The 24615-nt window shown below is 37.5% G+C and overlaps 1 protein-coding gene across 6 annotated transcripts in view; it reads right to left on the reverse strand.

Annotated features, from left to right (window-relative positions):
- Positions 1-616: 616 nt before the first annotated feature.
- The window catches only part of ift80 (intraflagellar transport 80 homolog (Chlamydomonas)), a 328780-nt gene continuing 304781 nt past the window's right edge, over positions 617-24615 (reverse strand). For 5 of the 6 annotated variants that reach the window (XM_073040988.1, XM_073040987.1, XM_073040985.1 and 2 more), the window contains 4 exons: positions 13366-13455; positions 10304-10476; positions 4621-4744; positions 617-1198 (listed from right to left, as the gene is read on the reverse strand). In XM_073040988.1, the coding sequence (XP_072897089.1) occupies positions 1085-1198; positions 4621-4744; positions 10304-10476; positions 13366-13455 (501 nt within the window). In that variant the 3' untranslated portion in view covers positions 617-1084. Of the gene's footprint in view, positions 1199-4620; positions 4745-10303; positions 10477-13365; positions 13456-24068; positions 24140-24615 lie in introns of those variants that run through there. The other variant, XM_073040991.1, reaches the window with a different exon arrangement.

Consider the following 24615-nt stretch of genomic DNA (forward strand, 5'->3'; position numbering starts at 1 on the left):
TCTACAGATTTATTACATTCCACCCACTCACCTCCCTCATCATAACTGATTATGTCTAAAGAACATGTAGAAGTTTATGAAAATGGCATCGGACACAACTTAAGTGATTTTAGGGAATAATGTCATGTACACAAAGGACACAATCAAATTTATCAATTTAGTTTTAGATAAATTTGCTTCTGACAGCACACAAACACACTGGGGACATGAATGAGTTTCCATTCAATCTGAAATATTTATAGAAAGGAAATCTCTCTCTCTCTCTCTCTCTATATATATATATATATAAAAACTTACCTTTCTGGGATATAGAGTTTGCTAAACAGTAATTGTGTGGCCCATCACATAATAAAACAATCATTAACATCAAAAGCACAAATAAGCCTTGCAATTTGTAGGATACTTCATAATAAGATTCATTCATAAGCACCTTGTTACTGAGAAATCTCTGATTTGAGAACACTGCTGGAGAAGGCTGCAAAAAGCAAGTTCTGTGATGGGCAAAAATATTATGAAGAATTTGTGTCAGTTGTAAGGTGTTATGACTGCATAGCTTTTTTTGTCATTATAATTGAAAAATCCAGACTAGTAATACTTTCAAAACATATTCAATATGTACTGAACAACATAATATAATTTTAATTTTTAAGAAATGTTCTTACAATTATTGGTTACAGCAACTTTGAATAACGAGGAATGCCAAAGTAATCATGAAAACAGTATTAAACTAAATATAAAATCTCCAAATATAATTACATAATTTTAATTATTTCCAGCAATATGTGTGAGAACGTTATATTATGTTTAATATCAGAACTACAACATGTATCAGAAGTTGATCATGTTCATTTGAAAATAAATTCTACATTCAGTTTAACAGAGAAAGGAACACACAATTTTCTGAAATGTACACTGAATACGTTCTCAATGAATAACAATATGAACAATTTTAATCAAAAAGTATTTGTTTATTGATTGTGACAAAAAAACTTTTTTATATTAAAGGTCTTTCAAATAGCTCCTTTAATTGGAAACAGGAGATGAAAGAATTTTGAGGAGATTTAATGGTCCTGATCCATATCCATCAGCGGTTTAAGGATACACTCTTAGACCCCGTTGTGCCCATAGCTGCACGCTCCCGTTCTTTTGCAATCTCCATTTCGATTTTGACTTGGATTTTTTCCCAGTTGACCTCAACCTGCATAGGGCATGACATAAGCATTAATCAAAGAATAAAATCAAATTCAAATTCTGGTTAATAATATAATGCAAGCAGTTAATTATTGTTTGTTGATTTTCTTTCATTGTACAGAATAAAGATACAACTCATCAGTAGGGAAACAACTATAGCGAAACTCAAGTTGAAATGTTTTTTTTTTAACTGAATTCTTTGCTTATCCTAGTCGACTACTTCAGTAAGAATAGAATGTCTTATCACTTTGTATTGGCCTCCCTAGTCATAAATAAAATAGTTTTAGTATAAATGGGAAGCTTGACCTGGTTTGCATTGTGAACCAGTAGACCATAATTCCATTCCACAACCTATCCCTTCTGTGGTTCCTCTGGTACCAATTAATTTCTTTTTATGCTGTGACAGATATCTTACAATGAAATTAAGCAAGACTGATCAAAAGTCAGTTAATTTGGCCTATAAGATTGCATAAGATCTCTCCACAGTTTTAGCGAAGACAATTTGCTAATTAAGGTTTTGAGAGAGATGTGATCCTTAAAAATTTGAACTGTGGACGAGGTGCAAGATACTCATAGATATTTTCAAACAGCAAGGAAGTTAGACACTGGCTGCATCATCTCAGATTCCAGTACATCAAGACTTTTGACAATTCTGGCAATAAGCAAAACATGTTTCACATTACTGCAAATGTGAAATTTCTGGTCAATGGGAACTCCCAGAACATTGAAAGTGGAACATACGTCAAAAGTAATGCTGTTGAATACAATAAGGAATAACAATCAATCCCCTCCAAACACAGACGAGCACCCGTCCTATGTTGTTGAAGCCCACGTTGATGAAGTTTAAGGATACAATAATGGTAAAGTTAGCTCTACATAACACTGGCAGTTGGATGCCCTGGAAAGCCAAACCAGGCAAACCAGACAAAATCTATGGAACCATTTTTGTGTATGTCTGCCTTTAATCCCCTGGGCGTCTTGATGCTTTATATGAATATTTAACAGTTGCACTCATGCATTTCATATCAATTACAAACAGATATTGAACCCTTGAAGCAAATGCAAAAGAGTAAACACACGCATTTTCAATGAGCTTTTCCACATCCATCCACAGTAATTTCTTTGTGGCCTTCATCAGTCTCTAGTTAGACCACTTAATAATGATTGATGCAAACTACATCCTTTTGTAGCTCAAAATTGCAATCTAGGACCAATGGACATAATAGGACCCAAGTTTACACAGTATCCTTACTGAAACAGGCAGGTCTTCAGACCACTTGTGGAATTCAGGTAATTCATATCCTATTGCTCATCCTTGCCAACACTATAAACAGTTGCATAGTAAAAATATTCTCTCTGCACCCAACCTCCATATTAACAGCAACAAAATATTATGTAGTTTTAATCAATCAAATATATTTATTTGAAGGTTAGAGAGGATTTCTTAAGGTAATCATTCAAGCCAGCAATTATTGGCCTAGATTTTGGGGACAGCAGCAAGGAACTCTAACTGGCAGTAATTATGCTGATGGCTGTTAGTGAGTTTTTGTTGGCTTCTGAAAGAATGCCTGATGACTTCCATTGCAGTACATACAACAGAGAGTCTGTGGCAGTATTCTTTAACTAATCAAGCTGAGATATGGTACATAAAAATCAGGAAGTGTGATTGTATGATCAGAAAGAAACATAAACAGAGGGCAAGAATGATGAAATGAAGAGAAATGCAAAAGAGATAAAAAGTACAGCTTTTTTTACATTTTAAAAACTGATATCAATTACATTCTGATAGAAGGATACTATTTATTTATAAAATTAAACTTGGACTTCCAGCATGAATATTCATCACTAATTATGATATCTTCACTGAACTTCACCTGCGCCATCACTGAACTGTTCCCACAACCTTTGGACGCACTTTCAAAGACTAATCTCATGCTCAATATTTATTGCTAATTTATTTTATTCTTTGTTTCTTCCTATTTGCATTTGCAGTTTGTTGTCTTTTACACACTGGCTGTCTGCCTTGTTGATGCAGTTTGTCATTGATTCTATTATGGTCATTGGACTTATTCAGTATGCCTGCTACAAAATGAACCTCAGGGTTGTGTATGGCAACATATATGTACTTCAATCATAAATTTACTTTGAACTATGCTGATAACAAACCATATACCCAATGAATCAGTCTAACATTTTCTGCTGTCTGTGGTAGGTACAGTGAATAACCTTATTTTGGATTTCTGGGTTTATTTATACATGTGCAAAATCTAGTAACTGCTGCCTGATTTTCTCCAGAGCAAAGATGAGAGCAGTTAGTCTCAAATTCACTTTCAATGCAACTCACTGGTTTACATTCCCTCATTCTTACTTAGCAGAATGCATAATTGTTAAATCAAAAGAATATTTAAATATACAGAATTATATAAGTAGTTACTACATATAATTTAAATTTACTGAAAACATTAGGAGAGAATTTAGCACACCTCTAAATGTTTAAATTAAGATTGGGAAGATTTAAAATATGCCCCGTGGTTCCTCCAGGAAGCCACAAATGGTTGTACTCAAAAGCGATGTTCCCTCTAAGCTGTGTGCGCGCACACACGTTTTTCAGCCAGCGCACAAAGGAAATTAATGTGTGCACAAAAGGTTAGTTACCTAAAATAATGTAGTAATTAATAATTATACTTATTGAAAGTAATCTTTTAGCTAAATGTTTCTGTTACCTGGTTAGTTGGTTTTTCAAATACCACAATGCACATCACTAAATTACGTCACCTCATCTTTCCTGTTCCGGTTTGTACAACTGCATCACGGTGGCAGCCATCTTTGGCGGACAGTGTTCATATTGTAAAGTTTACAACAATCTGTTTCAAATCTTGTAGATTGCTCACTAAGTTTTTATTGGAAAAAATATTGATTCTTTATGTCGAATTCAAAAGAAGCGAAAGGCGTGAAGCACAAAAGAACTGCATTCTGTGCCCACATACTTTTGTCATGGGAAAAAAATTTGCACAACATAAGATTTTTGCGCACACTGACTACTAAAAATTAGAGGGAACATTGCTCAAAAGTCTGATCAGTCAGTAATACTGAATTCACACTACTAATTATAGAACTGCTAAACAGTAGAATTTCTTCTATGTTTACCCCGCTGCAATAATGCAAATTAAATCTTCCTCACCCCTGTACCACCATCTTGATTTAATGTGAATAATGTTTGTGCGACCCTGATTAAAAATAATGAATTAGAAGTTCTCTCATACAAGCTAATGGTTTACTAGACTGCAAATAAAATGGGCATATTAAATTGTTCTATAAAATTCTCTGACAGCAGCTTAAGACAGCTTTGCAACCAGCATGCTTCAGTTCGAATGTATTAGCTCCAATTTTGGATAAACAGACTGCACATTTGATTTCCTATTTACATACTCCTTCTGCATACTGAAGAAATCTCTTGTTGGATTCTTCTTTCTGAAAATCTTCCAAATACTTCTTCCTGTAAGCTAGCACTGTATCTACATGTGTCTTGTATTTCACAGCCAGCTCCAGAGCTCTGTATGAAGAAATACAAAAAATATTAAATTCATCTGACTTAAACAATATGTCATTTAAACTAATAAAACCAAGAATGACGGGCAATCTTCAAGAAATTTCTATAATTGCTCCTTCCAATTTGATTTACCATTAAATTTGGAAACAAGGTTAACCAAATCGCCTTTATTTACTCTCCTGGCAAAACAGAATATTTTCTAAATATATTAATAATATAAAAAATAATTATTTTTATTTAATTATAAATAAGAAATAAATAAATATGTTCTTTAATTCAAATCATGATACATAACTTCAAATGCTGATTAATCACAACTGATCTGAGAATGAAGAGTAAATAGAAGGAGACAAAGTAGAAGACAAGAGAGAGGAAATAGCTGTGGTGGACTTGTGGGATATAAAACACTGCAGTTGTTGGGAATGCTAGAAATACCTAGGAAGTCAGGCAGTATTTGTGAAAATTGCAAAAGCTTTGATCAGTAAACTATGATGGCGCTGAAGTTCAAGTTGACTGTCACAAATATTCACCATCACATCCTCACTTGAATCTCTCTGTATTCTTAAATTGTTCCAATGAAGCTAAATGTAAGCTTGAAGAACAGAGACTCATCTTCACCTAGCCGTGTTACAGCCCTCGGGACTCAAAAATGAATTCAATTTCCGATAACCAGACTTTTCAAAATGGGAAGCCATAATCTTAACTCTGTTTTCCTTTTTTCCACTGATGCTGCCTGGCCTCGGTATTTCCATAATTCTTTTAGATTTATGTTTCTTTCTTTCATAATTCTTTCATTTTTATTTCATATTTCCAGCAACCACAATATTGTATTTCATAACTCCAGCATTTCCTCTGTCTTCTGTTCACTTCCAAGCAGATTAACTGTAATTAATAAATGTTCAACTCTCTTTCAGCCAGTGCTATCACCAAATTTTGAGTCAGTCTCCCATGAATCTTACTCAATTAGACATTCCTTTTGTTTTCCCCTGCCCCCTACTTCTCTTCAAATGTTTGTTAGATCCCTAAATCTTCCTAGTTCTGACCTGATAACGAAGAAAATAACTTGCTATAACTTTGAAAACATGTTGTCTGATTTACTGAATATTTACAGCATTATCTTTTTCATATCTACAGTATTACACAAATTTCAAGGTTGAAGAACCAAAATAGGTGAAACATAACAACCTGCATATAGACAGGCTATTCAGCATAGGATATTTTTCAAAATGCTTCATTGGAGTCAAATCAAACAATACAATATTACCAAGTTAAAGAATGAGATTTTAGCACTTGTAACTAAATGCTTGGGTGAAATAGTTATATATTAATGAAGGCTTTAAAGAAAAAGATCTGTATGGAAAAAAAATAATTACGCTAGGAATTTGGTGTTAAAAGCCCAAATACCTGTGTGCATTGCTACCAATGGTGGAGGGAAATGTGTGAGGAAAATGTTTGCTTTCAGGAATCCTTATAAATCATGGAGACCTGATTAATCAGAAAAATATTTTCTGAATACAATGGAATAAATTTCTTTACAACAACAAATTACAGAATCATTGCATTTTACACAATAGAAGACTACTGAGCCCATTAAAACATCCAGCTCATACCAGATCAATTCAGTAAGTTCCATTCCCTTGCTTTTTCCTGAGGTTAGGTCTGGCTTTTGGTTTAGTGGCTCTATTTATTTCAAAGAAAAGGAATGGCTGAGAAAAATATATAGTGTATGATGTTGTGGCCATCACTGAATCATGGCCGAAGGACGGTTGTAGTTGGGAACTTAATGTCCAAGGTTACACGGTATATCGGAGGGATAGGAAGGTAGGCAGAGGAGGTGGTGTAGCTCTACTGGTAAAGAATGGCATCAAATCAGTAAGAAGATGTGACATAGGATTGGAAGATGTTGAATCCTTGTGAGTCGAATTAAGAAACTGCAAGGGTAAAAGGACATCGATAGCAATTATACACAGGCCTCCCAACTGTGGCTGGGAGGTGGACCACAGATTACAACAGGAAATAGAAAAGGGGAGTCATGGGAGATTTTAGCATGCAGGTCGATTGGGAAAATCAGGTTGGTAATGGATCTCGAGAGTTTGTTGAATGCCTAAGAGATACCTTTTTAGAGCAGTTTGTCATTGAGCCTATTAGGGGATCAGCTATATTGGATTTGATGTTATGTAATGAACTGGAGTCGATTAGGGAGCTTAAGGTAAAAGAATCCTTAGGAATCAGTGATCGCAATATGATTGAGTTCAACTTGAAATTTGATAGGGAGAAAGCATAGTCTGATGTAGCAGTATTTCAGTGGAGTAAGGGAAATTACAGTGGTATGAGAGAGGAGTTGGCCAAAGTAAATTGGAAGGAGCTGCTGGCAGGGATGTCAGCAGAGCAGCAATGGCGTGTGTTTCTGGGAAAAATGAGGAAGGTGCAGGACACAGATATTCCAAAAATGAAGAAATACTCAAATGGTAAAATAGTACAACCATGGCTGACAAGGGAAATCAAAGCTATTGTAAAAGCAAAAGAAAGGGCATACAACAAAGCAAAAATTAGTGGGAAGATAGAGGATTGGGAAGTTTTTAAAAACCTACAGAAAGCAACTAAAAATCATTAGAAGGGAAAAGATATAATATGAAAGCAAGCTAGCAAATAATATTAAAGTGGATAGTAAAAGCTTTTTTCAAGTATGTAAAAAATAAAAGAGAAATGAAAGTGGATATAGGACTGCTAGAAAAAGAGGTAGGAGAAATAATAACGGGGACAAGGAGATGGCAGAAGAACTAAATGAGTATTTTACATCAGTCTTCACTGTGGAGGACACTAGCAGTATGCCCGATGTGGTAGTGTGTGAAGGAAGAGAAGTGGATGCAGTTACTGTTACAAGAGAGAAGGTGCTGAAAAAGCTGGAAGACCCAAAGGTACCCAAGTCACCCGGACCAGATTAACTGCATCCTAGGGTTCTGAAAGAGGTAGCGTTAGAGATTGTGGTGGCATTAGAAATGATCTTTCAGAGATCATTGGACTCTGGCATGGTGCCAGAGGACTGGAAAATTACAAATGTCACTACAGTCTTTCAGACAGGAAGAAGGCAACAGAAAGGAAATAATAGACCAGTTAGCCTGACCTCAGTGGTTGGGAAGATGTTAGAGTCAATTGTTAAGGATGAGGTGATGGAGTACTTGGTGACACAGGACCAGATAGTACAAAGTCAGCATGGTTTCCTTCAGGGAAAATCCTACCTGACAAACCTGTTGGAATTCTTTGAGGAGATTACAAGTAGGATAGATAAAGGGGATGCAGTGGATGTTGTAATTTTTGGACTTTCAGAAGGCCTTTGACAAGGTGCCACGCATGAGGCTGCTTACCAAGTATTACCATTTATTACAGGAGAGTTACTAAAATGGTTAGAGCATTGGCTGATTGTTTGGAGGCAGCTAGTGGGAATAAAATGATTATTTTCTGATTGGCTGCCAGTGGTGTTCCGCAAGGTTTGGTGTTGGGACCACTGCTTTTTATGCTGTGTATAAATGATTTAGATGATGGAATAGATAGCTTTGTTGCCAAGTCTGCAGATGATACGAAGATTGGTGGAGGGGCAGGTAGTGTTGAGGAAACAGATAGGATGCAGAAGGACTTGGACAGATTAGGAGAATGGGCAAGACGGTGGCAAATGAAATACAGTGTTGGAAAATGCATGGTCATGCACTTTGGTAGTAGAAATAAATGTGCGGACTATTTTCTAAATGGGGAAAAAATCCAGGAATCTGAGATGTAGAGGCACTTGGAAGTCCTTGTGCAGAACACCCTGAAGGTTAACTCGCAGGTTGAGTCAGTGGTGAGGAAGGCAAATAGCATTCATTTCAAGAGGTCTAGAATACAAGAGCAAGGATGTGATGCTGAGGCTTTATAAGGCACTGGTGAGGCCTCACCTTGAGTATTATGAACAGTTTTGGGCCCTTCATCTTAGAAAAGATGTGCTGGCATTGGGGAGGGTACAGAGGAGGTTCACAAGGATGATTCCAGGAATGAAAGGGTTATCATTCGAGGAACATTTGATGGCTCTGGGTCTGTACTCGTTGGAATTCAGAAAGTTGAGGGGGGATCTCATTGAAACCTTTCGAATGTTGAAAGGCCTAGACAGAGTAGATGTGGAAAGGATGTTTCCCATGGTGGGAGAGTCTAGGACAAGAGGGACCGTCTCAGGATAGAGGGATGCCCTTTCAAAAGAGAGATATGATGAAATTTCTTTAGCCAAAGGGTGGTGAATTTGTGGAATTTGTTGCCACATGCAGCTGTGGAGGCCAGGTTGTTAAGTGTATTTAAGGCAGAGCTTGTTAGGTTCTTGATTGGACAGGGCATCAAAGGTTACGGGGAGAAGACCAGGAACTGGGGTTGAGGAGGAGAGAAAAAAAGTATCAACCATGATTGAAAGGCGGAGCAGACTCGATGGGTCAGATGGCTTTATTCTGCTCCAATGTCTTATGGTCTATATTAAGGTAATTAACAGTAAAAAGAGATAATTTAAATGCATTTAAGTGTTTACATTTTTTCTAGTATTTTGCATTAATATTTGTTCACATTAATAAAAACATTTTTGTGATCTTTGAATATTAGAGACATACACAACTATTCAAGTTAATAATTCTGACAGCTATATTGTATTCGGGGGATCACATATCAGTGTCTCTTTTAAACTTTATCCCCTGTCATCTTAAACCTACAGTATGTCTTCTAGTATTTGACATTTTCACTCCAGGAAAAAGATTCTATCTACCCTATGAGTCTCATAATTATATTTTCTTCTATTAGATCACCCCTCAACCTTTGATGCTTCAGAGAATAATCCATTTCTGTCCAGTCTCTCCCCTTAGCTCCAGGCCACATTCTGGTAAACCTCTTCTTTATCCTATCCAAAGTCTCCGCATCCTACTAGTTATTTATTTAATTAGCAGAACTACACGCCATACTCTAAATGTGGTCTCATGGAAGCAATGCAACACTAGTTTCCAGGTTTTACACCCAATACCCTGACCAATGAGGACACATATGCATTCTTCAGAACCTGATAGTCATGGTTGTCAGTACGTTGTTGCACCTCCCATGTTTTCTGTCAGTGCCTGTACAGATACCTCTTTTGCCTTAAGGTGGAGCTTCTAATACATAACACTTTGCATTTATGGTTAATTAGCTCCTGACTGCTGATCATTCTCATTAAACCATTATTAGTAGTCTATGGTAGTATGGATGCTAAATATAGTGTACTTAAGGCAGTGCAGATATTGGCAAAAATTCTGTGGCTTGTTGATTGTGGGTCATCAGATTGATATGATGCACTATCTGAGAAGAGTCATCAGTGCAGCCTCTTTGACACAGTAAAACGTACAAATAAAACTAAGATTGAACAACTAAGATTTCAATATACTTTTTCCTGTCTTTAGTGCTACCTGTTATGGACAATAAGTAAAACAAAACTATTTTTTAATAACACTGACTTTGAGTATGCAATTGTAACTCTGTAGTAAGCATGTGCTAATGTATACTTAATATGCTTAATTTCCTCACCTATCCCAGTTGTAGAGGTTAATGTGTATTTGGATTGCTTGATAAACAAGGCCTGACTGGATTAAAATTCCTTCTGCATCTTGTGCGTTCCCAGTAAATAAAAGCAAGTGCGCCATCCGCGACTCCTTTGAGGGCAAATCCTTGATTAAGTTGATATATTGTACCTTATCAATCTGGAAATTAAGAGTATTTGTTATATTTGAGCATAATTATATTTAGTTACATTACATTCAATATAATATTTCAGAAGCTGAATTTTTCAGTTACCTATAGTATATTTACCTTAAAATCAATTAATTCAAAATATTCTATTAGCTGGTTAGTATTTTGCAAAACAGAAACACTACTTTTATTTTGTTTTGTTGCTAATGAAGCATTATAGATTCAAACCATTAAACCATAAGAGCAGAATTAGACCATTTGGCCCATCGAGCCAGCTCCACCATTTCATCATGCCTGATCCATCTTCTTCTCAACCCCACTTTCCTGCCTTCTCCCCGTGCCCTTTCATACCCTGACCAATCAAGAATCTATCGACCTCTGCCTTAAATATCCTTGGCCTCCACAGCTGCCTGTGGCAAAGAATTCTACAGATTCACCACTCTTTGGCTAAAGATCCTCACCTCCATTCTAAAAAGATGCCACTCTGGTACATCGTCTGCTGAAGGCTAGATCTGTAGCATTCAAGTCTGGCAACCCAGGCCTGTACCAGAAAACCAGTTATGATTTGCAGAGGGCTATGTCAAGGGTGAAGAGACAATTTTGAACAAGGTTGGAGGCGGCGTCGGATGCACTCAGGCAGGGTTTGCAAGACATTACTTCCTACAAAATGAAACCCCATCGTGTGAATAGCAGTGATGTTTCACTACCAGATGAACCCAATGCCTTCTATGCCTGCTTTGAAAGAGAAAAAGGAAGCTCTGGCTAAAGAAATTCCTCATCTCTATTCTAAAAATACACCCCTCTGTTCTGAAGCTGCGTCCTCTGGTCTTAGATTCTCTCACCATAGGAAGCATCCTCTTCTCATCTACTCTATCAAGGCCTTTCACCGTTCAGTAGGTTTCAATGAGGTCACCCGCATTTTTCTGAATTCTAGTGAATTTTGGCCCAGAGCCATCAGACGCTCTTCATATGACAAGTCATTCAATCCTGGAATAATTTTCATGAACCTCCTTTGAACCCACTCCAATTTCAGCACATCCTTTCTAAGATAAAGGGCCCAAACCTGCTTACAATATTCCAAGTGAGGCCTCACCAGTGCTTTATAAAGTTTCAACATTATATCCTTGCTTTGATAGATAACTATTTCCTTTCAATTCAAATTTATTGGAATCACTTGCAGCCTAATATAAAAAGTATACGTAGCAGTGAATAACTCATAGAAAAGTATGATTTGCAGGCCTGCAGAACAACTCACTACGTACCACTTTATTTCTACTTTCCTAAAGAATGAACAATTTGCTTTCACCAGGCAGACTGATGCAAGTCAAGAAAGTCCCTCCATACTAGTTTCTTAAGACAATAAATGTGATATGCCCGCATCCTAAAATGACTACCAGTCCTCCCCAGGTTACAACACTCAACAGCCCATACATATGAATGAGCTTTTGGGAGACTGATGGGGTGCTGCAGGACTGCAGGCATCTCCTGCCTTATGGGAACTCAGTTCATAGTTGGATTTCCAATTGTAAAGTGTTCAGATTATGAACAGTTCACAGAAAATGAACCCTGCTGTAACCTAGGGAGGACATGTAATAATGAAAAGCCATCTATGATATGTGGCAATTTCTAAGTGGATACAATTTAACATATCAATACTAATTACTAGTTTGTTGTCAAATTCAATATAGTTGCAATATCTTGATAGGAATCAATATATATTTCAACACTCCCTGGAGTGATACAACAAAACATGTTTATTAATAAGGGCTTTATCTTTGGGAAAAAAATGATCGACAAGAAGAATTTGAAACTTTTTAGGCCATTCAGTGCATGTATTTTACATACAAAGACGACTGAAATTGTTGGAATTTATGCCAGATGACAATGTAAAAGCACCAGCAAATTTACTAATATTCTAAGTAATCTTTCATACTCAAAAAGCACCTTTCAAAATAGTGAGGGAGAAGCCCATATTTCAGTTGTAATTCTTTCTTGGTCACTCCAATCTGCTCCTCACTTATGCACTGGGCACCCCACTGCACCCTCTTATCAAAGTCACAATTCCTTTGGTCTATTTCAGAGCAGGTGCTTTGCAAGCTAAAGTTGAATTCTGGTCTTTCCTTAGTTTAGCTTTCTATTCTCAAATTCAAATCAGAGAAACGGAGAAGCAAGAGTATGTCAAATGAAGCTCAATATTTCATCATTAGTTTATCATGTTCATCCACCCGCATGCCATGATGCAAGCAGATAATGAAGGAATGAGACTTGAAACAAAAAGGGAATGGGAAAAAAATAATTACATTCTCTTCTTTACCAGCAGATCTCCAAACTTCTTCAGCATTGCCTCTGCCCACAATTTGTGTGACTGCAGCTTCACAGCACTGGCAATTGGAGCTTTAAGCCTTTCAGAAACTATTTTCGTTCTTTTGTAAATAGAAGGGATTATAATTTAGACTGGCTAAGTAGCTTTCAACCTTCAGGATGCATTAACCTACTGACCCATAGTAAGCACTGTATCATAATGACAAGAGATACCAAGCTTTTGCACTAAAGGATGCTTTGAGGAGATATTCAAACTGAGTTAACATATAAAAAAAGGCAAGTCCAGTGGGTAAATCTGAGCAGCAGGAAGAAATTAATAGGTGGGAAAGAGATGAGAAAGGGTTATCAGTCTTTTTTTTTAATGAGTTGTGAAATAAATGTTCTGAGTGGGGGCTAAACTTCAGAATGGTTTTAGAACATTAAAACTATTTTAGGATAGCCATAAACAGTAGATATAAGATCTTATGGAAGCCTCCAAGAATGTAATAAAGAAAAACACATTTAAGATGTCGGAACAACAAGAAGAAAAACACGTGTAATTTAAATTTTAAACATACAACATAAAAAAATTTTTATACCTCGCCAATTGCTGCATAAGCCACCTCTGCTGTCAGGAGGTCTTTGTGTGCAACTGCCATGGCGGCAAGGCATGACCACATTGTTTGTTCCTGTTTGTGGAAAGAAAAGTACCAATAGGTTTAGTACAAGTACAATGAAAATGTTTAGGGTGAAAGTTTCAAGTTACATTAGCTTTTTAAATCCTAATTTGGGTTTTTACATTTAATTTTTATAATCATTATGTATGTTCATCACTTTGCCAAGTGGATGATTGAATGACATGTACGGCTATGATACCACACAATAAAAGTTTACATATTGCTCTGGTCTATCTGTATGTGTAACTCATATATGTCAAACTCAAGGCCCGCGGGCCAAATCCAGCCCGCGGTGGAATTATCTTTGGCCCGCGAGATAATATCTAATTACTATTAAAGCTGGCCCCAGTAATCGAAGCGCCTATGGCGTATGATATGGCTAATGCTGAGTTTATTCAGGTACCAGGTTTTCAGGGTTTTTAGTGTTTATTCGGCAGTCTTGCTCGGCAGTATTCTTCATAAGAAACAGAATTTGTAAAGTGAAACACTTTGTAGTTATAGCAGAGACTGAGACACATGAGAGCAGGCTGAAAAAACGGAGGCAACGAAAGCTGTGTTCGCACGCGTTCGACTGATCCGGCCCGCATGAAGCTGCATTTTGCTCAATCCGGCCCGTGACCTAAAATGAGTTTGACACCCCTGGTGTAACTCATCATCCTCTGGAGAAGTCTTGGCAATAAAACCCAATTACAACAGGTGACCATGCCCAAAAAGAAATGTTTGCCCTAAAAGTATACAATAAATAACTTATTGTAAACTATGCAAGTCTAAACTGTAGCAGTACAATTCAGGCATGATAATAAAGCATTTTTAAAAAATGTTTTGCATCTTCTATCCATAGCTCTCCTGAAATCTTGGTACCCAACAGTGGCTGGAAAACAGCTGGCTTTTAATGTCCATGTTGGTGTATCTGCTAGGGGGAAGAGTCAGTAGACTCAAGGACTTACCGTGGTACATGAGACAATGAATGCCAACAGGTATTCTATCGAATGAAGCTTTGCAACATAACTCAATACGGTATTCAATGGTACATTTATCTTTATTGTAAAAACAATAGTAAAAACATCTTATTGTAATTATATAGGGGCTATCAGAAACATATCCGGAGTACTGTGAACATGTATAGTCACCCCAACTACTCAGGAATTCAGTGAAGCTTCACCAGCTTGATTCCTGCATTAGTGCATATGTGCTAAAGGAAAGATAAAGCAGGCTTGGACTATATTGTCTTGAGCTTAGGAAAAAGGGCAGTGGCAGTAATCGCATTGAAGCATACAACTTTAAGGAGCAGATGTAAAACAAAATGCTGTTAATACTCATCAAGTCAGGTTTAGTAGTATACAGATTTCGTAATATGATTTAAACCTACATAAGGAGACCACAACTGCACACAGTACTCCATGGTGATTTCTGAACATTGCTGTTCTGTCCTATGAGGACAGATTAAGCAAAAGGGCCAGTATACTTTTTTTTTTAGGAGAATGAATGAAGTTTGACAAAGTAAGTACCAGAATGAAGCTTTCCCTGGCTGTGATGAACCTAAGAGTACTTTGCTATGAATTGCTTGAGAATTAAGCAATTTTGTGATATTTACTAGAATTAGGTATCAAACTCTCAAGGTTGGTGGTCAGTCACTTAAATGAGAAGAAATTTCTTACTTGGAGACCAGAGAAGCTTTAGTATTCTTTACTCAATTGAGCTCTGTAGCTGAGCATATTAAAAAGAAGAGATTAATAGATTTTATAAATAGCAAGGGAATCAAGGAATATTGGATTAGTGCAGGACAATGGTATTGAGGTAAAAAAAAAAGCAGCCATTTTTATTGAATGCTGAATCTTCACCATCTGAAAAATGGCCTCTTCTCAATACTACCATGGGGGAGTAGATATAGGAGCTTGAAGACACACCATCAGCCTTTTAGGGACAGCTTATTTCCTCCTGCCATCAGATTTCTGAATGGTACATGAACCTAAGAGTACTTTGCTATGAATTGCTTGAGAATTAAGCAATTTTGTGATATTTACTGCAACACTGCCAGTCAAAGTTGCACTGTGCTGGCCTAGCAAAAAATCAGTCACAAAATGCAGCAGTATCCAGTAAAGCAGCTGCAGTCCACTTTGGTTGAAGTATCAACTGCCCTTTCCCTTCCTGTTTGGAACTTGATAGAAGCACTCTTCTAACAATCCAGTACACTCTTATCTGTCTCTGAAACAAGGGAACATTAGATACTAAAAATGATTATACGACTTGATTTAAACTATTAATGTTAGTATCTCAAATGTTAAAAAATTAACATTTTGATGAACAGGGCCAATGAAGTTTTAAATTTTATTTGATTTGACTACTGTCCCAGAAGCCTTATTTCAGAATTCCCTGTAAAATCTATCATACTGCAGTTGCTTGACATGCAATAAAAATTACAGTACAGTATTTACATATGGCAGATTAACAGCAAAATAATAGTTTCTGGCATGATGTTAAAAAAATTATATTCTTTGCTTTCAAGGGATATCAGCAACACTGCAAAGCACAGAATACACAAAGGTTCCTTTAGAAAACCAGCTACATTAAGTTTTCAACAGCTATAAGTACTGGTAATGATTAGTGGAGTTATTCTGTCAGTTAGCTAATTTTCTTATTTTTCTTATACAATCTTCATAAAAAATCTAGTTTTACTGTAGATCTATTTGCTACATCCAATAAATATAGTTAGTGCTGACATTTTGGTCAAATAAACAAACCAAAAAAAAACATAATTAACAGTCACATAAAACTCATTATGCTGGCGTCTCTGTCAGATGGGGGTCTATTATTCTGTCTGCATACGGCAGTTTGAAATTATTAGTAACCCATTTTTAGAGTGGATAGAACTCCAAAACTGGAGTGCTGCTGATATAAAAAGAAGAATAATGACAGATTGTGTATTTCTTTTTATTATTTATCATGTTTTACTTGGGTGAAGGAGAGATAGGCATAAAATGGCTGCTGTATTTGAGAGTTATTTGCATGTAGTTGAATGTAAACAATTCAAAATGCATTTGTTCATCTATCATCTTCCCAGTGTTTAATTTCTCAGGAATATAATTAGCCCAGTTCAATCTACATAATTGATGTAAATATAAATGAAAGAACTGCAGTTAAATTATTAATAATAATTAAGTATTTAGTTCAAAAATCTTTAATATTTCTGGGTGGTCATCTGCCACAGCATTTAATCAATCCTTTATACACCCTGTTCATTTGTCATTGGTTTAAATTTGCAGACTTATGAAAAACATAAGAGTTCTTCTAATTTGGCTGACCAATATAAATGGGTGACACTGGCCTAAGGATGACATAACCACAACCTACTTCATATGGAATGGCCTTTCCGAAGTCAAAGGGGTACAAACTACATGCAAACACAAGACACAAATGCAGTTTCAATCGACAACTAGGAGGTAATGATTGTCGCATGCTTGCTTTTGCCAGGTGGTACAGTGAAAGAGATCTTAGCTTATTTGGCAGTCAGGAAATGGATCTACCATCCTGATGGACTCCCAGAGTAATTGTTACTGTTCTGCTCCAGTACTGGCAGCTTATAGGAGTTCTGCTGTGGGATTGAAGGCGCTTACCATTTTGGGGCCTGTATAATCTTTAAGATAATCAAAATTTAAATCTTGATCGCTGTGTGGTAGCTCTCTCAGACATTCATTATAGCCACATTCACTGTGAATGTGCCTTTTGTTTTGTATAGAATTAAATTAGTAAATTTAAAATCCATCACATTGCTTTAGCAATGATAAACAAGTAGGCAGCATCTTGGCCTCTTCTATTGGTGTTAACTAATGTAATTAGAAATATTTTTTCCTTCTCCCTGGAGTCAAATGTTCACCAATAAAGAGAGATCATAAACAGATGGGAGAAAGTTTACACAGTATGATTGTTTTGTAGCTGTTAGCACAGAAGTTGTATAATGCTATCTCAGTTCCAATTTACAATTTTAACATTCCCACTATTTACAAACATCAGTACCATAAATACCATAACCTATACAAGAAAGCAAACAAAATATGGCATGAATTTTGCTGTCAGAAGTAAGCTCTATTAACTTGCCAGTCTCATACCAAAAAGAATATAGAGTTATTCCTCCATGTGGGAATTTGTGGTAACCATGTGCAAGGTCTCGTTTAACATATGGCTTTCCATGCCATAATAGGATCACAGGCGGATTAAAACAAGTGCCATCCACAAAAAGGGGACACCAGTCTTGATGGCTAGCAAAATCATGTCTTTTGATTTTGCCTGAACTTGCAAATAATGCCTCATCCCAAATGAGATATGTAGAAGTAGTCAGAAACAATAAGAGTTTTTAAAACTCAAAAAATCGTGATACATACGAACTAACTTCCCACCATTTTATTCATCTTTCAACATTTTAAAATATCTAAATTTATAATCTATTAGACAGATTAACAACTAAAAATATATTAAGTTACTTTGCCAAGTAACTTGCTCGAATATTTACAACAGTTCTCTTCCATTAAAACCAAGAAGACTAGTAGTGTCTCCTGTATTATTGAGTGGTGAGTGCAATACTTAAGTAATGGGCATTTTATTCCACTCCCACATTGACCCCCAATGAAGAGATCAGTTAACTTTCCAGCAGTGAACCGCTGGCAGCAGCTTCTGTGCTCACATGCACACATGTAGAAGATCTGTTGCTTTTACTTACTTTCAGGCAAGTTTGGAAATTGGTGATACTTTCACCAGTTTCACGACAAAAGAAGGCCTTGTGTTAAAAATTGAGTTTACTTATTTGCGTCTGTGCTCATTTCGGGATCCAAACTCTTGTGATAGTTAGGGTATTAAAATGGACTTCAGTTTCTCTAACTAGGGATGAATAAAAAACAAATCATCTGAGAACTATCAAGCAGTTCTTACTAAGAAGGATGACTGAGAATTTAGATTAAAGAAAAGGTTTGCACCACTACATAAACTACCTCAGCTCATGTATAGAGAATGAATATTTAGACAAGATTACTTAAGTTTGCAAGTAGCCATGGAATAAAGACAATGGGGTGAAATATTTCTTGAACGATGTATAAAATGAAAACAGACCTTTGACCTGTTTTACTTCTGAATGTTTTTCACCATGTCATTTTTTTTTTAAAAAAGAAAGCATAAAATAGGTTGAAAATTTACTTTAATCTATTTTGTATCATTTGCACCACACGATTTTCAGGAGCAGAAGGAACAGAATGTAAAATTAAAATGCTATAATTACTTCAGACTATTTACACCTTTGCCTTTATTCTGGAATAATTGATAATACCCTGTTAAATTTACAATGAGCAACTTCTTCATCCCATCACTGGATCAAACAATCACAGCTGTTAGCAGTAGAAAACAAAACGAAAGTGTAATAAATTATGTACATAAATGTGAAACAACATATATTATAAAATATAAAGATATTTGAGAGCGACTTTAAGGCTGTAAAACTAATGTTACGATTCGGATGACTGCCTAAGCATACTTTCATGGTTTATGGTTTCACATGAACTGCTAAATTAGATTACTGACTTGTAATCATTTCCAGGCAGTATACATGGTGATCACGATCAACTTTCATTCCAGACTAATATCTTTAAGGAATTGTGTAAACATTAATATTGGTGAATATTTCAGAATTGTCAAAGATATTCCCCTTGGGTGCTAAATTATATTTTTTGATGTGTGAAATTCTAAATTTACACCAGGAGAAGTAAATATTAACTGCAATGCTAAAAATTCTGTGAAACTACCTCAAATATCCCCTGTACATTTTTAAAACAATGCCCAGTTTCTCATATTTTGGTAGTTAAAGACATGATTTAAATTGGCAACACAGCCATATGTTGAAGTAGAGTCTGCAATGTGTTGAAATACACGTTATTTACCTACTGCTTTCTCAATATGCTAAACTATTGGGCTGTATATCATCTTTGGTCATCAGCAGAAAACTGATTTACAAGCTGTCTGTTGTCCTTGCCTCCCAATTATGGGTTCTATTGAACTAAATTGAACTTATTCTAATACTAGAGGGAAATACAAAGCAACATACACAAAATGCTGGAGAAACTCAGCGGATCAGGCAACATGATAGACATGAACCAACAGCTGATGCTTTAAGCCAAGACCTTTCTTCAGGACTGGAAAGGAAGGGAAAGGCGCCAGAATAAAAAAGGTGGGGGGGGGGTGCAAAAGAATAGCTAGATAGAAGGTGATGGGTGAAGCCAGGTGGGTGGGAAAGGTAAAGGGTTGGAGAGGAAGGAATCTGATTGGAGAGGAAAGTGGACCACAGAAGAAAAAGGAGTAGGGTCACTGGTGGAGGTGATAGGCAGGTGAGAAGAGGTAAGAGGCCAGAGTGGGGAATAGAAAAAGAGGGAAGGAGAAATCAATGTTCATACCATCAGGTTGGAAGCTACCTAGGTGGAATATAAGGATGTTGCTTCTCCACCATTAGGGTGGCTTCATCGTGGCACAAAAGGAGGCCATGGATTGACCTGTCAGAACGAGAATAGGAATGGGAATTAAAATGTTTGGCTACCAGAAAGTTCAGCTTTTAGTGGATGGAGTGGAAGTGCTCATTGAAGCGGTCCTAAATTTAAGATGGGTCTTACCAATGTATACACAATTTAGGAACCCAACAGATTCCAGGTGAAGTATTGCCTCCTTGGGAAGGGCTGTTGGAGCCCTGATTAGAGGTGTGGGAGGACATGAATGGGCAGGTGTAGCTCTTTGGCCACTTGCAGGGGTAAGTGCCAGGAGGGAGATTAGTGGGGAGGGATGAATGGACAAGGGAATCACAGATGGAGCAATCCTTGTGGAAAGCAGAGTTGGGGGGGGGGGGGTGAAGGTAAAGATAGGTTTAGTGGTATGATCCCTTTGGAGATCATGGAAGTTGCGGAGAATGATGAGTCGGATGCAGAGGCTCATGGGGTGGTAGGTAATGACAAAAGGAACTAACGCTGTTACGATGGAGGAAAGATGGGGTGAGCGCATATATCCAGGAAATGGAAGAGATGCATGTGAGGGCAGCATCAAAGGTGGAAGAAGGGAAACCCTGTTCATTGAAGATGGAAAGACTCATCCTAGAACAGATGCTGTGGTGATGAAGGAATTGTGAAATCAGAATAACATTTTTACAGGTACAGGGTGGGAACAGGTATAGTCCAGATACTCTAGGAATCTATAAGATCATAATATATAGGAGCAGAATTAGGCCATTTGAACTATTGAGTCTGCTCTGCCATTTCATCATGGTTAATCCAATTTTCCTCTCAGCTCCAGTATCTTGCCTTCTCCCTGTATCCCTTCATGCCCTGACCAATCAAGAATCTATCAACCTCTGCCTTAAATATACATAAAGACTTGGCCTCCACAGCTGCCTGTGGCAACAAATTCCACAGATTCACCATTCTCTGACTAAAGAAATTCCTCCTCATCTCCGTTCTAAAAATATGCCTTTCTGGTACGTCGTATGCTGAAGGCTAGATCTATGGCATTCAAGTCTGGCGACCCAGGCCTGTACCAGAAAACCAGGTATGATTAGCGGAGGGCTATATCAAGGGCAAAGAGACAATTTCAAATGATGTTGGAGGCGACATCGGATGCACAGCAACTCTGGCAGGGTTTGCAAGACGTTACTTCATACAAAGCGAAACCCCATAGCATGAATGGCAGCGATGCTTCATTACCAGATGAACTCAACACCTTCTATGCGTGCTTTGAAAGGGAGAACACAACTACAGCTGTGAAGATCCCTGTTGATGACCCTGTGATCTCTGTCTCAGAGGACAATGTTAGGCTGTCTTTAAAGAGAGTGAACCCTCGCAATTCGCCTATCGCCACAATAGGTCAATGGGCAGACGCAATCTCAATGGCTCTCCATACAGCTTTAGACGACCTGGACAACAGAAACATCTATGTCAGGATGCTGTTCATCGACTATCGCTCAGCATTTAATACCATCATTCCCACAATCCTGATTGAGAAGTTGCAGAACCTGGGCCTCTGTACCTCCCCCTGCAATTGGATCCTCGACTTCCCGACTGGAAGACCACAATCTGTGCGGATTGGTGGTAACATATCCTCCTCACTGACAATCAACAGTGGTGCACCTCAGAGATGTGCTTAACCCACTGCTGTACTCTCTCTATACCCATGACTGTGTGGCTAGGCAGAGCTCAAATACCATCTATAAATTTGCTGACGATACGACCATTGTTGGTAGAATCTCAGGTGGTGACGAGAGAGCATACAGGAGTGAGATATGACAACTAGTGGAGTGGTGTCACAGCAACAATCTGGCACTCAATGTCAGTAAGATGAAAGAGCTGATTGTGGACTTCAGGAAGGGTAAGACAAAGGTACACGTACCAATCCTCATAGAGGGATCAGAAGTGAAGAGAGTGAGCAGCTTCAAGTTCCTGGGTGTCAAGATCTCTGAGGTCCTAACCTGGTCCCAACATATCGATGTAGTTACAAAGAAGGCATAATATACTTTATTAGGAGTTTTAAGAGATTTGGCACGTCAACAAATACACTCAAAAACTTCTATAGATGTACTGTGGAGAGCATTCTGACAAGCTGCACCACTGTTTGGTATAGAGGGGCTACTGCACATGACCAAAAGAAGCGCAGAGGGTTGTAAATCTAGTCAGCTCCATCTTGGGTACTAGCCTACAAAGTACCCAGGACATCTTCAGGGAGTGGTGTCTCAGAAAGGCAGCATCCATTATTAAGGACCTCCAGCACCCAGGGCATGCCCTTTTCTCACTGTTACCATGAGGTAGGAGGTACAGAAGCCTGAAGGCACACACTCAGCGATTCAGGAACAGTTTCTTCCCCACTGCCATCCAATTCCTAAATGGACATTGAATCCTTGGACACTACCTCACTTTTTAAAATGTACAGTATTTCTGTTTTTTTGCATGCTTTTTAATCTATTCAATATATGTATACTGTAATTGATTTATTTATTATTATATTTACTTTTTTTCCTTTTCTATGTTATGTATTGCATTGAACTGCTGCTGCTAAGTTAACAAATTTTACGTCATAAGCTGGTGATAATAAACCTGATTCTGATTCTATTCTGAGGCTGTCTCTTAAACTTTCCCACCATAGGAAACATCCTCTCCACATCCATCCTATCAAGGCCTTTCACCATTAAATAGGTTTCAATTAGGTCACCCCTCATTCTTTTGAATTCCAGTGAATACAGACTCCAAGCCACCAAACTCTCTTCACATGACAAGCTATTCAATCCTAAATTAATTTTCATGAATCTCCTTTGAACCCTCTCCAAATTCAGCACATCCTTTCTAAGATAAGGGGCCCAAAACTGCTCACAATACTCTGTGAGGCATCACCAGTGCTTTATAAAATCTCAACATTACATCCTTGCTTTTATATTCTAGTCCTCTTGAAATGAATGCCAACATTACATTTGCCTTCCTCACCACAGACTCAACCTGCAAATTAACCTTTAGGGAATCCTGCACAAGGTCTAGTCTCTCTGCACCTCAGTTTTTAAAGATTTTCTCTCCATTTAGAAAATAGGCAGCCCTTTCTTTTCTTCTACCAAAGTGCATGACCATATACTTCCTAACTCTGTATTTCATCTGCCACTTCTTTGCCTATTCTTCTAATCTGTCTAAGTCCTTCTGTAGCCTCTCTACTTCCTCAGAACTAACTGCCCCTCCACCTATTTTTATATCACCTGCAAACTTTGCAACAAAGTGCCATTTACTCCATCATCCAAATCATTGACATATAATGTAAAAAGAATCGGTCTCAACACAGACCGTTGTGGAACACCACTAGTCACTCGCAGACAACCAGAAACGGCTCCCTTAACCCCACTCTCTGCCTCCTGCCAAACAGTCTCTGCTTTATCCATGCTAGAATCTTTCCTGTAATACCATGGGCTCATAGCTTGTGGCATCTTGTCAAAAGCCTTCTGAAAATCCAAGTACACAACATCAACAGTTTCTCCTTTGTCTATCCTGCTTGTCATTTCTTCAAAAAATTCTAACAGATTTGTCAGACAAGATTTTCCCTTGAGGGCACCATACTGACTACAGTTTATTTTATGATGTGCCCCCAAGTACCTTGAGACCTCATCTTTGATAATCGACTGCAACATCTTCCCAACTACTTTGGTCAGACTAACTGGCCTATAGTTTTCTTTCTTCTGCCTCGCTGCCTTCTTGAAGAGTGGGATGACATTTGCAATTTTCCAGTCTTCTGGAACTATTCCAGAATCTAAGTGATTCTTGAAAAATCATTACTACTGCATCCACAATCTCTTCAGCCACCTCTTTCAGAACTCTGGGGTGTATACCATCTGGTCCAGGTGACTTATCTACCTTCAGACTTTGCAGTTTCCCCAAGAACTTACTCTCTAGTTATGATAGGTTTATGTAAGATGTTGCTTGACAGTTTGCCTCCCTGGATGGAGAGAGAGAGATTGAGAAAGGAGAGTGAGGTGGCAGAATACAAAGGATAGCTTAATCAGCACTCATGACCAAAGACAAATTTATGCAATTATTTCTTCATGAAATCTTACTTGCAGTGATGGAGGGAATATTAACTAATGTTGCCTGAATTGAATTAATATTTCTATCGCCCTTCCAAATAATTATTGTTCAGAATGCAACTTTGATGCCTATGGAAAAACAGAGCCAATAACAAAATAATTGGTATGGCAATTTCTTTTCCAATTATGTGTAAACCATACATACTTTTCCATATATAAAATGCTGTTAGGGTTTGTGTTGTCGGGGCCTAGCAAAAGAGTATTTTAAACAATTTAAAATCATAGTTAATTTTTTTTTAATGCTATGGGGTAAATGAAAGGAAATCAAAGAAGTATGTATACAGGCCTCCCCCCCTTTACAAAGGTAGAGGTTTCCAATGAAACATTTCTTAAGCCGAAATGGCGTAAAGTGAAGAACCATTAATTTATATGGGAAGAATTTTCGTAAAAGCGAAAATCCTCTTTGTAATGCGGAAACAGGTTACTAATGTAGGTCTTTTGTAAAAGCGAAGTGACGCAAAGCGAACATTCGTAAAGCGGGGAACACCTATAATACAATTAACCACTGAATCATGAAATAATATGAGACAAAGCAAAGAATCTAT

Source organism: Hemitrygon akajei, chromosome 3 (genome assembly GCF_048418815.1).
Source record: "Hemitrygon akajei chromosome 3, sHemAka1.3, whole genome shotgun sequence".
Classification (NCBI taxonomy): domain Eukaryota; kingdom Metazoa; phylum Chordata; class Chondrichthyes; order Myliobatiformes; family Dasyatidae; genus Hemitrygon; species Hemitrygon akajei.